The 16,140-nt window shown below is 42.9% G+C and overlaps 1 protein-coding gene across 1 annotated transcript; it reads right to left on the reverse strand.

Annotated features, from left to right (window-relative positions):
- Window positions 1-364: 364 nt before the first annotated feature.
- Window positions 365-11,984, reverse strand: LOC139608412 (neoverrucotoxin subunit alpha-like). The gene is made up of 6 exons (XM_071462123.1): window positions 11,504-11,984; window positions 11,367-11,423; window positions 11,079-11,262; window positions 10,743-10,842; window positions 2,596-4,062; window positions 365-2,272 (listed from the first exon to the last, which is right to left on the reverse strand). Exons 4-6 carry the CDS (start codon window positions 10,831-10,833, stop codon window positions 1,692-1,694), a joined length of 2,139 nt encoding a protein of 712 aa, XP_071318224.1. The 5' UTR covers window positions 10,834-10,842; window positions 11,079-11,262; window positions 11,367-11,423; window positions 11,504-11,984; the 3' UTR covers window positions 365-1,691.
- Window positions 11,985-16,140: the final 4,156 nt, after the last annotated feature.

A 16,140-nucleotide genomic window follows, 5' to 3' on the forward strand; every position in this document is an offset into this window, starting at 1 on the left:
GCCGTTTGACAGACAGCTGTCAAAGAGAATAAGAGACTCCATATAGACTCATAACGACTTCATTAAACTCAGTGTGCAAAGGATGCTGGGAATTCACTAAGGACGCCCTCTGCACTGAGAGAGAAACTTCATAATAGGAAGATAAAGGATAAATATTTGATTTGTCTTTCTCAGACTGCTGTGATTGATTTTGAACAGGAGGGGGCTGTAGACTTTGTCCCCCCTCATCACATTTCCATGTATGTGTGGGTCTGTCAGTGATGTTTTAAGAAGCTGTGACTCAGTCCTTTCAAACGCTGCTGTTTAAATATGATTTTTCAGGAACGTTGAACTTGTCAGGAAGAGACCGAGCAGGACGCAGTCGTCAACTCAGGATGAAGCTTTATTGATTTAGTCCAACAGCTGTTAGTGTCACAGAGATGGTACAAAAATGACAAAGAGGGAGCACTTCAGCTCCACAACCATCAGCAACATCTAACAACAGAACAACACAATGATGAAATGGACTCTGGGTCTGGGTCTTTGCTTGGTCTCAAAAGATGTTGCCAGAAGAAGGGCGACCAGCAGAGGTTTCCTGAGTGGTGCGTTTACTTTAAGGAGAAAACACTGTACACTCAAACAGGCTCAGATTATTATGATGACTCAGAAAACAGGGCCAGACTTCTTATTTCTACATGACAGAATCTGGTTTTGCTGGTTAACGTGACAGCTGTCACTGATTAATCAGCTGCAGCCGGCATCAGTTGGCCACAAAAATTAATAAAAATAATTAAAAATAAAAAAATAAATTAAATAATTGATTCTCACAAATTTTGTTGTTATCAAGTAACTCCAGCCTGTTCTGTCATAGTCAAATAAAGTTTGTCACTTTAGTAGCAGTGAATGGGAAGCCTCAATAAAACAAGAACTCAGTTAAAGAAGAGACACTCCACTTACTTAGTTTTCTACCACAACAAACTCACTAATGAACACAAAATTTACACTAACAAGAATAAACTGATCCCATAAACAATTAAAGTAACAATCTCAAAGATTTTCCTTTGGACAAGTGTCTTTTAGCTCCCTGTCTGTCACTGACCGAGGACACACAGGTGACTGAGTTGTGGCATTTTACACTGATGAACTGGGAGTCTGGTCTGACTCTGCCGCAAAATCACAAGGAACACGAGTCACTAACTAAGTTAGTGACGTGTGCTCCGTCACCCAGCAGTTCTGCCTGAACACTGCAGTTACCCTGTGTGACCAAACAGAGATCTTTGAGATAGCTACTTTATAAAACAGAAATATTCACCAATATCAACCTAATTACCACTGGTTATCTGGTTATATTTATAGATAAGTATGTCAAGTATTAAGCAGTAGACTCATTTGAATAAACTCTTTCCCCTAATGAACAGTTACACCACATACATCATGCAACAACTCAGTCTGAAGCATAGTCAGATTATACAGTATATTCTGTAGAAGCCTATAATAGTGATATACTGTTCTGTAAAACCATGGAGCCATTACACAACCAAACACAGGGAACCTGCAAATAACAGAATATCCACAACCAAGTTTTATCAAAGAGTTCACCTATTGTTTAACTTGTTAAACTTTCATCATATTGCCTGGAAAATAAAAATGTGACCAAGCACATTTACATTAAGTCATTATCTTTAATAAAAAGATATCCATGGACCAACTGTTTAAAACACAGGCTGTGAGCAGGATGACTTTAAGTCGTCTTCCAGATCTGTGCACAGGGCAGCGTAGTTGCATGTGTGGTAAACGTAGAACCCTGGGTAAAGAGGCTCAGTGAACTGGGCCTCAAAGGTGTAGAGGTGACTCAGTGTGTTGTTAGAGACTTTGTAAAAGCTCAAGGAACCAGCAGGCCAATCTAGAAACACTCCAACTCGTCTGCACCCAGAAGGGGGAAGACATTTGGACCACACTTTCCCATTATGCCATGCACAGAGGTTGGGGTCCACACCAAAATACCAAGATAAGCAATTGCTTCCAAGCCCAGTGTCTGAACTGTTTCCTTTCCTTCCAATTCTGTCATATGTAACACCCACACCAACACTATTGTTACCACCCTCACTCCACTCTACCTCCCAGTAATGGCACCCAGTGAGCCCCTCTCTGCACAAAACCTGAGTCTGTGTATCAAACCTCTGTGGGAGATCAGAATATGTCTGCCACGGTCCACTTGTCGCCTTCTTGTTTCCCTCGGACAGAGTGAGCCAGCCGTTTGTTGTGTCTGGGTCCAGGTTGAGATCACAGGCGTCTGATGGAGAGAAGAAGACACTTCCTGTTACCATTCAACCTCATCACCATCCACTTCTGTTTATAACAGCAGAAACATGTAGGCCTTCATTATCTAACACCAGCATGTCATTATGGAATAAGGTCAAGATATTTTGAATATTTCTATCTACAGATCTGCTGTGGTCCTGTCTTTAACACACCTCAGGACAAAGTGACTGTTTGGTTCAGACTTCATGAACTACAGTGATTTGTTATTATAAAAATATTTCACCAGCATGTTGCTCGGATGTTCAGTTTGTACAGTTTGATATATGGAAAAAAAATGCACAAGAACTGACTTACACCGGATTAAATCTTGTCTGTCTGTTACAGTCGTCACATCAGGGACAGGAGGCTTTGAGAAATCATCAGTGACCAGACAGCCGCTCCTGTATTGGTAGATTGTTGCTCCTTCATATTTCTCATTTTGTACAGCAGCTAAGAGGAAACTTACTCTGCTTCTGTTCTTCAGTGAAATGAATACTCTGGCTTTTGCTCTCATTTTGGTAACCACTTCATCTGAGAAGTACCACTGGTCTTGTGTTTGTGGAGCGACACTCCTGACACTTTGTGAGTCATGTGAATGACATGTGGCCGTCTGGTCCAGGTAGGGGTCAGTAGTTTCCAGGGAGGTGAAAACAAAGCACAGCACATCATCCACATTTGGATTTAGAACCTCTCTGTCCAGTTCTGACTGATTTGGGACGATCTTCAGTCCCTCCATTCCCTCTAACTCTACACAGGACCTGATGACATTGATTTTTCTCTCTTCATTACTCAGCCACTTCTTTAAGTTTTCATGACTGAATGGTGACCTCTCCTTGGCATCAAGGAGCTTTTCCACTGAACTTTCGTCTTCTTTACCTTCTCGAATGGATGGAAACTTCTCTTTCATGATCCGTTGGAGTGTGGTTGTGTAGTCATTACACAGGTCTTGGAAACGGCTCAACTTTTTGAAAATCAGTGGAAAATCCTTAACTACTTTGTCTTCCAGGGAATCGTTACATCTCATTTCTATTTCCCTCATTTTTTCTAGAGCATTTTCAGCTTTCCTCAGAAGACCAACACAGATCTCTCCCTTCAGCTCAGGAGCTGTGGAATCCAGATTCTTCAGTGGCGTCAGCCAGACCTTGACAGGAACGGTTTTCCCTCCATCCTCTCCCAGCAGCTTTGGAAGTTGTTGGTACGTCTTCACTGCTTCTTCAAATGTTGCAGGGTTGCTTTCAAGAATGAAGTCTCCGTAGAATTTGCAGGAGAATTTCTTGGTCAGAGCTTTTTCTTCATCACTGAGCTTGAGATCAACTCTCCCCTCAATATCTAATGAGGGGATCTTCTTTATCACTGCCTCCATGCTGCCCTGGATGTTCTGGACGCTGCTAGCATCCACCCTGTCGCTGTCAAACACAAAGAAAGCGTTTGCCCCGTAGAGGATGCCGGTGACCACATGTGTTGCAGAACAATTCTCAATAACTTCTTTTTCTTTTATGGCTTCAAGATGAGCCATTGTCAGCTGTTCGTACATGGTGGTAGCTTTGTACTGAAACGTCACCCTGCTCTGGTTGTTGGATTTCTTCTTATCATTCAGATATTTGGCAGATCCTCCAACTTCAACCAGTCCACACAGGAAACTGGCCCTGAGAGAGGCTTCAATATCCAGCAGAGAAGACTTGGATTCAATGGAGTCGGAGGCAGTAATTTCATACACACTGCTCTGCTGAGAGCGCTTTATGCTGTTCTCTTGAAGAGTTTTTTTATCCCACGGTGTGAAAGCTGTAGAAAAAAAAAGAGCAATACCAGTCTGTTAGAAAGTTTTCGAAAAATTTAACATTTCATATCTTTGGCCACTTCGGGGCAGAGGAAGTGCACAACAAGCTGAAAACAGAACAGCTGACATGTCACCACCTTGGACAACTGTTAATGCTCACCTGCTCACAAAGCCTGCTGGTGCATACATCATGCAGCTTCGCTTATAGAGATTTTCCTTGTTCTATGATAAGTCTGAGATATTTTACTTTTTTACAGACACAAAGATTTTTTTTTTAAAGTAAAAAAAAAATGAGATATGTGACCTCTTTGGTACTTCAGGTCATGACATGACTTACTGGCATTGTATTTGGTACCATGTTCCACACCACATTTGGTACACATACATTTAGTAAGGAGCTGCTGGAGAACACAAGACCATCTGCATACTGTTACTACCTGGCTCAGGGCTGGCCACAGTGACGAAGGCCACGTACTGATATATAATTCAAAAAGTAATTTATTTAACTAAAATTTACTAAAACACTGACTAAAATAGTAAGGTCAAAGGAAATGGACAATAAAAAATGGTTGGATCCATGATGCTTGATGTCAGTGCTGCTTTCAGTGTTGTAGACCATGAGCTGCTGATAACTAAATCAAGGGGTTATGGTTCTCTGCCCACTGCTCTCTCTTGGATGAAGAGATATTTGTCTGGGAGAAAACAAAGGCTGTATTTTAATGAAAGCTTTTCAGAAAGCAAAGATGTATGCTGGCAAGTCCCACTTTTATTTTCTATTTTCACCAAGAATTTGCCATATGTATTAGACCAGGTAAAAATAGTAATGTATACAGATGATGCAACCAAGTTTTGTGGTGCATCTACTTGTGAGTATTAAGCTATGAATTACAATCTGTGCCTGACTAGGTAGAGGAAAAGATGATTTTGAATCTTGCCAAAACAAAGTGCATCGTCTTTGGCTCAAGAGGAATGCTGGCGAGGGACCCCCAGATAGATCTATCCAAAGGGGGGGTATCAATGCAGCAAGAAAATTAAATTTTTTGGCATCACAATCAATGACTGCTTAACATGGTCAGGGTACATTAATGCAGTTATTGTAAAAATGGGGAAAGGTATAGCTATGACGCGTAAATGCTCCCTCTACGTAACACCATCAATAAGGAGTCAGGTGACACAGGCCCTTGTTCTCTCACATCTAAGGTACTGCATGGTTGCATGGTGAAGTGAAACTAAAAAAGATATCAGAAAACTATGATGCACTGCAGTCTGTCATGGTTGACAGCTGACATTAAATTAATCCAGCCTTCTTACATTTGTAAGTTATGCACCTGTATTGTTTAAGCTATTTGATATGTTGAGTATTTTAATTTTTAATTGTGTAATTTTGTTTAGACTGACGGGGTCAGTGCTTGTTTGTTTGGTGTATGTTTATATGCTGTTTATACTGTATATGACTGATTTTATGTGGACCCTAGAAGGATTAGCAACTGTTGTAGCAGAAGCCAATGGGGATCCAAATAAAGAATAAAGACTAGCACGGGTGGCCTGACTCATAAGCCTGTGAAAAGTACCGCAGAGGCAGTTTTTGAAAACTCTGAACCTTCCACCTGGGAAGTAGGAATTACCACTGGCACAGGAACATTATGCAACACTTGTTCTCCAGGAAGGTCATTTCCTAGGAGGATATGTACTCTGCCCAGAGGTAAGGAGGGTCATACTCCCATGGCCATGTCACCTTGCTACAAATTTGAGAATAATGTCAATTTATGCTTTGAAGCAGAAAAGACTATCAACCCCATCCTGCAGACATTGATAGTGGAACAACTGATGGTCTCAGGAGAGAAAGGTAACACAGAGCTCACAATGAATTAATCCAGTGCCCCTGTATCTTTAAGTATGTTTACAGGCAGTTTTCTCTCACTCAATCAATGAGACATAACTATCAGAAACATACAAAGGAAAACCAAGCTGTTTGTCTTGTGTGTGCCTGCACAGCAGCAATGACACAGGCTCTTTCTTCTGCATGGAACGATGCAGCAGCTCCAGATGGTTTTGGTGGTATATACCCAGACTTACCTGGGTTCCACAAGGTTCGGTGCTAGGACCAATACTCTTCAGTCTATATATGCTTCCTCTAGGAAACATTATTAGGAGGCACCAGATAAATTTCCATTGTTACGCAGATGACACCCAACTGTACTTATCCATGAAGCCAGGTGAGACTAACCAGGTAGCCAAGCTTCAGGTCTGTCTTAAGAACATAAAAACCTGGATGACCAGTAATTTCTTACTCTTAAACTCAGACAAAACTGAAGTTATTGTAATTGGCCCAAAACACCTCAGAGATACACTATGTGATAATATACTGACTCTGGATGACATCACCTTGGCCTCCAGTGCTACAGTCAGAAACCTTGGTGTCATTTTTGACCAGGACTTGTCCTTTACTTCACATATAAAGCAAGTCTCTAAGACAGCCTTCTTCCACCTGCGCAACATTGCTAAAATCAGACCCATTCTGTGTCTAAAGGATGCTGAAAAACTAGTTCATGCATTTGTTACCTCAAGACTGGACTACTGTAACTCTTTATTGTCAGGATGTCCCAAAAATTCAGTAAAAAGCCTCCAATTGATCCAGAATGCGGCAGCACGAGTACTGACAGGAACTAGGAAACGAGATCACATCTCTCCTGTGTTAGCTTCTCTGCATTGGCTCCCTGTAAAATCCAGGATAGAATTTGAAATCCTCCTCCTCACCTACAAAGCCATTAATGGTCAGGCACCATTGTACCTTGGAGAGCTTATAGTTCCCTATTTTCCCAATAGGACACTTTGCTCTCTAAATGCAGGTCAACTTGTGGTTCCCAGAGTTTGTAAGAGCAGAATGGGGGGCAGAGCCTTCAGCTATCAGGCTCCTCTCCTGTGGAACCAGCTCCCAGTGTGGGTTCGGGAGGCAGACCCCCTCTCTACCTTAAAACTGTCCTGTTTAGTAAAGCTTATAGTTAGGGCTGGCTCGGGTATGTCCTGACCCATCCCTTAGTTATGCTGCTATAGAGCTAGACTGCTGGGGGATTCCCATGATTCACTGGGCGCTCTCTCTCTATTTCTGTCTCTCTCCCTCTCTCTCTCTCGATGACTTCATGCCATTAACTTTGTATTTTTTTTCTCTCCCGTAGTTTGTGCTTCTTCTCTCTCTCCCTCTCTCTGTCCTCATTCTGCAGGTCTCTCTGCCTCAGGAGCAGCAGGATCCAGATCCACCACTACTCATCTTTACTATTAACCACTGTTATCTGTCATTATTATTGATAACACCATTACCTACACAGCTGTTCCTGGTCTCTCTCTCTCTCTCTTCTCTCCTCTCTCCTTCCCCCACCCCCTCTTTTTATCTTCTCCTAAACCCAACTGGTCGAGGCAGACGGCCGCCCACCCCGAGCCCAGTTCTGTTGGAGGTTTCTTCCTGTTAAAAGGGAGTTTTTCCTCCCCCCTGTCGCCAAGCGCTTGCTCGTTATGGGAACTGTTGGGTTTTTTCTCTGTAACAATGTAAGGTCTTGACCTTACCCTGTAAACTGCCTTGAGATATTGTATATTATGATTTGGCGCTATACAAATAAAATTGAATTGAATTGAATTGAATTGAATTACCTCTTTTCCTCAACACTGGACACTCATTTCTCCAATGGCCCTTAGCAAAACAGTTGTTGCACAATTGAGGTCCAACTTTCCACGAAAACCCACTGCTCACTTTAACTGAAAACTCCTTACCAGAGTAGCCCCCCACAAAACTCTCTATAACCAGCCTCACATCTATGGCTTCTACCAAAAAAACCTTCATGAGTCAGAACAAACTCGTCTGCTAATTTGGCAGCATCTGAAACATTGCTTATTTTCTGTTCATTTAGGTATGTAACAACAGCAAGATTAGTTACTGAAGATCCTCCAAGGTCTTTACTTGCTTTACCTATGGCTAAAATAAGCGGCTAAATCACAGGCAAATTCAGTGTTGGATTGCTTCTCCTTCCCTCACTTTTTTCTCTTTTTTTATCTCTTTCTTAAAAAATCTGAACTGCTGATGGTACCAATTCATATGCTCTAAGTACGCCAGCTTTAACCAACTGGTACTACCACTATCAGCCACACTCAAGGCTGAAAATAATGCTTACCTACAAAGTTGTCTCTGGTACTGCACCTACCTACTTGAACGCACTGGTACAGGCATATGCTTCCTCACGACCGTTGCGCTCCTCTAACGAACGACGCCTGGCTCTGCCACCCATTCGTTCAAGGCAATCCAAACTCTTCTCTCACATTGTCCCCCGTTGGTGGAACGTACTACCACTTCCTACCAGAGCAGGGGCGTCCCTCTCTACCTTTAAAAGACTCCTGAAGACCCAGCTCTTCAGAGAGCACCTTCTCTCCTAGCACTACATAGCAAATCTACACTTAAAGAATCGTCACTAGCACTTATTGCTGCGCTAACACTTCTTATTGCACTTAACCTTGATTGTTCCCCTTTCTGTCAGTCGCTTTGGATAAAAGCATCCATGCTAAATGACTAAATGACTAAATGAATGAAATGAATGAAAATGCCTTCAGAGTGGCCCAATTTTGTGCCTCTGCTAAACGCTCAAAGAAAGTGTCAGGGTCCCTTTCATTAGACTTTGGAACCAACCATCAACATCAAATGATGGAGTAGGACAACCCGACAATGCTGACCCCTCAGCCTTTTGTGGCTCGGGCTGAAGCTTTCCTTGACTTGTAAGCTCCACCTTGTCTCAACTGTTGTTTTGCCTGAGCATGAGCTAGTTCAGCTTTCAAAATGGACATATCCTGTTTTAACTTTTCTAACTATAAAGCACTTTTGGTTCCTGTTGCAGTTGTAGTAAGAGGAGCTGTTTTTGAAGCTCAAATGTCAATCCATCCCCAAGACCAGTCAAAATAGGAGCTAAATTAGGCACCATGCCACTTATACTGGGGGAAGCTACTGTTAACTTAACTTCTTTGGAAGCTCAATGCTGTAATGGTGAGCCACTTTCAAGAGCTGATCTCTTTTATAAGCGTTTATAATACCCCACACTTGTCCACCACTACCAGACAGGGAGCCACGCTGCTTTAAACATGGAACCCCATCCCTCTGGCTGACTGCCTAACCCATACTAGCTGACTCACTCAACCTTGGACTTTATGCAGGTTAGTGGCAGCAGAAATTATCACCAAGATCAGTGACCCTGTTAACTTTCAGCTCGCTGAAAATTACCCTGACAACAACTGCTCTAACCGCTAACTACAAAGAAACAACAAATTAAAACAAAGGTCAGTGGGGACACCATGTGCCCCTCATTACTCATACCTGTAAGGAGGAAGGGTTCCAAATAACTTAACAGCACCATCACTTACTGGCAGTTCTCCATCAAGCAGCAGGGGTTGTTACAATACACAGTATTACAAATCATTACCAATCATGCACCCACTATTACAGGCTTTCAATTGCTTGTACAGATCATCAATATAAAGATTAAAAGAACTAGGGACAAACATCCTCCTTGTCTGGCACCATTGCTAACCCCAAATATGGCTGAGACACTACTGCCCCATCATACTTGCATAGTCTGGTGGTGCACCAGTAAACCAGAACTATCACAGTGTATTGAGCAGCCCTCTTTGACTCAATTTAACAAACTTAAACTTTCTAACATAAACATGATTAAAGGCTTTGGGAGCATCAACAAAACATAAGAACTGATGAGTAGTGAAGACAAATAGAGTCCAGCCTCTGACCAGCTTCAGGAGCTCAACTACAGCTCCCACGAAGAACTGAACTAACCACAGACCTGTGACTGTTCCATTGTTATTCTCCTGCGTTCACATCATATCAGAGGTAAGATAGTAGAGTTGTGAAGTAGGAGGGGTTACCGGCTCCATTCTGTATTCCCATTTCCTCAGTGCTACAGAGTCAGGACTCTCTTGGATAATGAAATGACCCTATGTGACTGCATTGGTCGGAGTGGGCACTCTGCGTAATTTGTGCAGATTCCGCTGCTGAGGTTTCCTCTATCACTCTCAGAGGTGGTGAGAGATGGGGAGGGGATGGGGGTTAGTTTGACCACAGGTCTCCCCACTGGAGCAGGAGAATCAAATAACGCACTTCTATCTTTGAAGAGTTCTAATGCAGTACATTCATAATACTGTGAATACAGGCCTATAGTTTCACAGACATATCTATTTATGGGATAAAGCACTTGGGTAATTAAGAAGTTTGATTCGCTTTTTCATTTGTATATACATATATACACTATTTCCTTTCTGTTCTTGTTACTTTATTTTGGTATTTATTTGGTATGTAGTTGTAGGTGGGGGTTGGAGGTGGTCACCCAGGGCACCTTACCAGGCTATACCTGCTACTGGCTCCAGACCTAGTGAACACCGTCAAATGGTCAGAATTTAAAAGTGAGCTGATTTAAGCTGCAGATTGTTTTCTGATGTGATTTAACCATGGTGATTGGATGTTTCCCGCTTCAAAGCATAACTGTTATAAAATCTTATGATTTAAAGATGTGTCCCCTCAGTGGTGCCAGAATGCCCAGAGATCTCCCTCTGTACATAGATAATAGGGTCTTTTGCAAAGACCGACCCTTCTCCTCTTTGCTTTTTTTCTACTGTAATGTCAGTGTGAGTCTTGTTTTACCTGTGATGAGTTCATCTTTATGAGCATCATAAAGGGTCCCTAAGGTGAAAGGTCGACCCAGGGCAGCAACCACCATCTGATCTGAGGCCATGACTCCAACCTGAGGAGATAAATTAAAAAAACATGTCGAACCAACATCAAACTGATCAAACTGTCAGAGGTAGTGCAGACTGAATGGCTCAGTGCTCTGATCTGACATATTTTTTATCTAAAATGTGAAGACATAAAACTGTACAATATAAAAAATGTGAAATGATCAAATTTAAATAACACGACAAAAGATAGACTGAAAGAAAAGCCCAAGTATCTCTGTCTCTGTCAACCCTGTTTCCTCACCTGGTGAAGGTTTGTAAGTCAGCTGAGTTTTGTGATAGGCTTCTTGACTTCTAACTGGAGCTTCCAGTCTGATGCTCTGTAATGTCTCAAGTTTATATCCTGTTAAATGACTCTGCCCACAACCAGCAGATGACAGTGGCAGGTCCATGCTTGTTTGTCGAGGTTCGTTTGTTTTTCTGTAGAACTGGAAAGGAGTCAGTTATTCAGTACCACCCACAACATTTCTGGTGGGTGGTATTTCTTGGGAACCACAGAAACCTGTGCCGTTTACATAGTGTAAACACCAACCTCTTCATGTTTCTAATAGGCTCTCCCCACTCAGCAACACACCTGCTGAGAAACAATCTCTGATCATTAGTGACTCTATTCTGAAGTCACAAAGAGCGTGTGTAGGAGATCGCAGCAGATGACTCACGTGCTGCGACGTGCTGTGTCACTTCCGGGTGTTGGTGGTGTTGTGTTTGTTGCTGCTCTCCCTGAACTCAGCTGATCCTGGTTGTATCTCTGTATATAACCACTAATTATCTGTTGTACTGTCGAACTCCTGTTCGATCGCTCTCAGCTCTCTGCTTCTCTTCGTGAGATTCTCATTAAAACACAGCTGTTTACACGCTAGCTCTGTTAGCTACTTTAGCTTAGCAGTTAGCGATGGCTTCTGTCTCTCCCTCTCCCGCTCTCTCTTGCTCAGCCTGCTTCATGTTTAGTTCCTCCTCTGCCTCCTTCAGCGATAATGGTTCATGTAATAAATGCAGTTTGTTCTCAGTTATGGAGGCGAGGCTCAGAGATCTGGATCCCGGCTCAGCACCATGAAACCACATCTTTAGCTTCTCCAGTGAGCCAGCCCCCAGCAGCTGGTGCGGACCGGCCCAGTGTAGCGTCTCCTGTAGCTCCTTCTCTCCCCCAGCAGCTCCCGAGCAGCCGGGAGGTCAGGGCGGCTGGTGACTGTTCGGAACAAGAAGAGGCTTAGTCCTAAACAAAAGCCCACGGCTCACCACCGACCTGTTCACGTTTCTAACAGGTTCTCCCCCCTCAGCGACACCCCCGCTGGGAAACAAACTCTGGTCATTGGTGACTCTATACTGAGAAACGTGAAGTTAGCGACACCAGCGGCCACAGTCACATGTTTCCTGGGGCCAGAGCAGCGACACTGAGTCAAACCTGAAGCTGCTCTTATCTAGAAACTTCACTGAGTTTATTAGAAATCAAAGCCAGGACAAACCAGAGCTGAGACCAGGGGGCAGAGTCGCAGTCTTACACTCTTCTCTGCGCCTCTTAGAGCAGTCGCTGCCATTCACCCCCTAAAAACTGTGTCTGTCCCCCCACCACCTACATTTAAATATAATAAATCAAAAGTGAACAGAGGAGGAGTTAGACATGAAAACCTAATAGAAATTAACACAACTGTTAGTCCAGAACCAAATAACAGGAAAATTAAATGTGGATTCTTGAATATCAGATCACTCTCATCTAAATCTCTACTAGTCAATGATCTGATAACTGATCATCACATTGATCTGCTCTGTCTGACTGAAACCTGGCTGCAGCAGGATGAATATGTTAGTCTGAATGAATCAACACCCCCCACTCATGTTAACGTTCATATCCCTCGAAGCACAGGCCGAGGAGGAGGGGGGGCAGCCATTTATCACTCCAATTTATTACTGAATCCCAAGCCTAAGGTTAATCATAATTCATTTGAAAGCCTTATTCTTAGTCTGTCTCACCCAAACCAGAAGACACAAAAACCAGTCCTACTAGTTACTGTATATCGTCCTCCTGCCCCTGACTCTGAGTTCTTATCTGAGTTCTCAGAGTTTTTATCTGAGTTAGTTCTCAGCACAGATAAAGTTATCATGGTGGGTGATTTTAACATTCACGTAGATGTTGAAAGTGACAGCCTGAGTATTGCATTTAATTCATTATTAGACTCAATTGGCTTCTCTCAGCATGTTAATGAACCCACTCACTCTTTTAATCATACCCTTGATCTGGTTCTGACTTATGGGACTGACATTGAATATCTAACAGTTTCTCCCAGAAACCCTCTTTTATCTGACCATTTTCTGTTAACATTTGAGTTTTCAGTCATGGACTACACAGCATCTGGGGAAAAAATCTATTACAGCAGGCGTCTGTCTGACAATACCATTAGCAAATTTAAAGAAAGAATCCCATCAGTACTTAGCCCACTGCCATGTATCAATGCAGTAGGGAACAGCTCTCTTAACTTCACATCCACACAGGTTGATGATCTTGTTGACAGTACTGTAGCCTCACTGCGTGCAACTCTAGATACTGTGGCCCCTCTGAGGAAGAAGGTAGTGAGTCAGAGAAGGCTAGCTCCATGGTACAACTCAGAAACACGAGCTTTAAAGCAAAATTCAAGGAAGCTAGAAAGAAGGTGGCGTTCTACTAACCTGGAAGAATCTCTAAAGGCTTGGAAAGACAGCCTGTTGGCGTATAAAAAAAGCCTCCGTAAAGCCAGAACATCCTATTATTCATCATTGATAGAAGAAAACAAGAACAATCCCAGGTTTCTGTTCAGCACTGTAGCCAGGCTGACAGACAGCCACAGCTCTGTTGACCCATCTATACCTTTAGCCCTCAGTTGTAATGACTTTATGAGCTTCTTTACAAATAAAATTGTCTCTGTTAGAGAAAAAATTCACCATCTCCTCCCCACAGCTGGCTCAGATGTACTGTCCAGTTCAGCAGCCTCAGAGACCACTGTAACTGGTTTATATTTTGACTGTTTCTCTCCTGTACATCTCCCTGAGCTCACTTCAACAGTTTCTTTATCTAAACCATCGACTTGTCTTCTTGACCCCGTTCCAACAAGGTTGTTCAAAGAGGTTTTTCCTTTAATCGACACCTCTATATTAAGTCTGATTAACTTATCTTTATCAACTGGTTATGTACCACAGGCTTTTAAAGTTGCAGTAATTAAACCTCTACTTAAAAAGCCTACTCTTGATCCTGATGTTTTAGCCAATTATAGACCTATATCCAACCTCCCCTTTATTTCCAAAATCCTTGAGAAGGTCGTTGCAAACCAGTTATGTGATTACTTGCACAGGAATGGTTTGTTTGAAGATTTTCAGTCAGGTTTTAGAGTCCATCATAGCACAGAAACAGCTCTGGTTAAGGTTACCAATGATCTCCTCATAGCTTCAGACAATGGACTTGTCTCTGTACTTGTCCTGCTAGATCTTAGTGCCGCATTTGACACCATCGATCATAAGATTTTATTACAGAGACTAGAACATATGGTCGGCATCAAAGGAACCGCACTAAGCTGGTTTAAGTCATATCTGTCAGACAGACTCCAGTTTGTTCATGTTAATAATGACTCTTCTATCATCACAGAAGTTAGTCATGGAGTTCCACAAGGTTCTGTGCTAGGACCAATGCTCTTCAGTCTATATATGCTTCCTCTAGGAAACATTATTAGGAGGCGCCAGATGAATTTCCATTGTTACGCAGATGACATCCAGCTGTACTTATCCATGAAGCCAGGTGAGACTAACCAGGTAGCCAAGCTTCAGGTGTGTCTTAAGGACATAAAAACCTGGATGACCAGTAATTTCTTACTCTTAAACTCAGACAAAACTGAAGTTATTGTAATTGGCTCAAACCACCTCAGAGATACACTATGTGATAATATACTGACTCTGGATGACATCACCTTGGCCTCCAGTGCTACAGTCAGAAACCTTGGTGTCATTTTTGACCAGGACTTGTCCTTTACTTCACATATAAAGCAAGTCTCTAGGACAGCCTTCTTCCACCTGCGCAATATTGCTAAAATCAGACCCATTCTGTGTCTAAAGGATGCTGAAAAACTAGTTCATGCATTTGTTACCTCAAGACTGGACTACTGTAACTCTTTATTGTCAGGATGTCCCAAAAATTCTGTAAAAAGCCTCCAATTGATCCAGAATGCGGCAGCACGAGTACTGACAGGAACTAGGAAACGAGATCACATCTCTCCTGTGTTGCTTCTCTGCATTGGCTCCCTGTAAAATCCAGGATACAATTTAAAATCCTCCTCCTCACCTACAAAGCCATTAATGGTCAGGCACCATCGTACCTTGGAGAGCTTATAGTTCCCTATTTTCCCAATAGGACACTTCGCTCTCTAAATGCAGGTCAACTTGTGGTTCCCAGAGTTTGTAAGAGTAGAATGGGGGGCAGAGCCTTCAGCTATCAGGCTCCTCTCCTGTGGAACCAGCTCCCAGTGTGGGTTCGGGAGGCAGACCCCCTCTCTACCTTTAAGATCAGGCTTAAAACTGTCTTGTTTAGTAAAGCTTATAGTTAGGGCTGGCTCGGGTATGTCCTGACCCATCCCTTAGTTATGCTGCTATAGAGCTAGACTGCTGGGGGATTCCCATGATTCACTGGGCGCTCTCTCTCTATTTCTGTCTCTCTCCCTCTCTCTCTCTCGATGACTTCATGCCATTAACTTTGTATTTTTTTCTCTCCCGTAGTTTGTGCTTCTCCTCTCTCTCCCTCTCTCTGTCCTCATTCTGCAGGTATCTCTGCCTCTGGAGCAGCAGGATCCAGATCCACCACTACTCATCTTTACTATTAACCACTGTTACCTGTCATTATTATTGATAACACCATTACCGACACAGCTGTTCCTGGTCTCTCTCTCTCTCTCTTCTCTCCCCTCTCCTCCCCCTCCCCCTCTTTCTATCTTCTCCTAAACCCAACTGGTCGAGGCAGACGGCCGCCCACCCTGAGTCCGGTTCTGTTGGAGGTTTCTTCCTGTTAAAGGGAGTTTTTCCTCCCCCCTGTCGCCAAGCGCTTGCTCTTTGTGGGAACTGTTGGGTTTATTCTGTAACAAAGTAAGGTCTTGACCTGACCCTGTAAAGTGCCTTGAGATAATGTATATTATGATTTGGCGCTATACAAATAAAATTGAATTGAATTGAATTGAGGTTGGCAACACCAGCGACCGTAGTCAAGTCAGTTTCTGGGGGCTGGTGCACGTGATGTTGTGTCATATTTTAAACTGCTGGCTAAGGATAAACGTAAATGCAGTACGATAGTTATTCAT

This window comes from Trachinotus anak, unplaced genomic scaffold (genome assembly GCF_046630095.1).
Source record: "Trachinotus anak isolate AG129_WGS33_773 ecotype Australia unplaced genomic scaffold, CSIRO_AGI_Tana_v1 ptg000025l, whole genome shotgun sequence".
Lineage (NCBI taxonomy): Eukaryota > Metazoa > Chordata > Actinopteri > Carangiformes > Carangidae > Trachinotus > Trachinotus anak.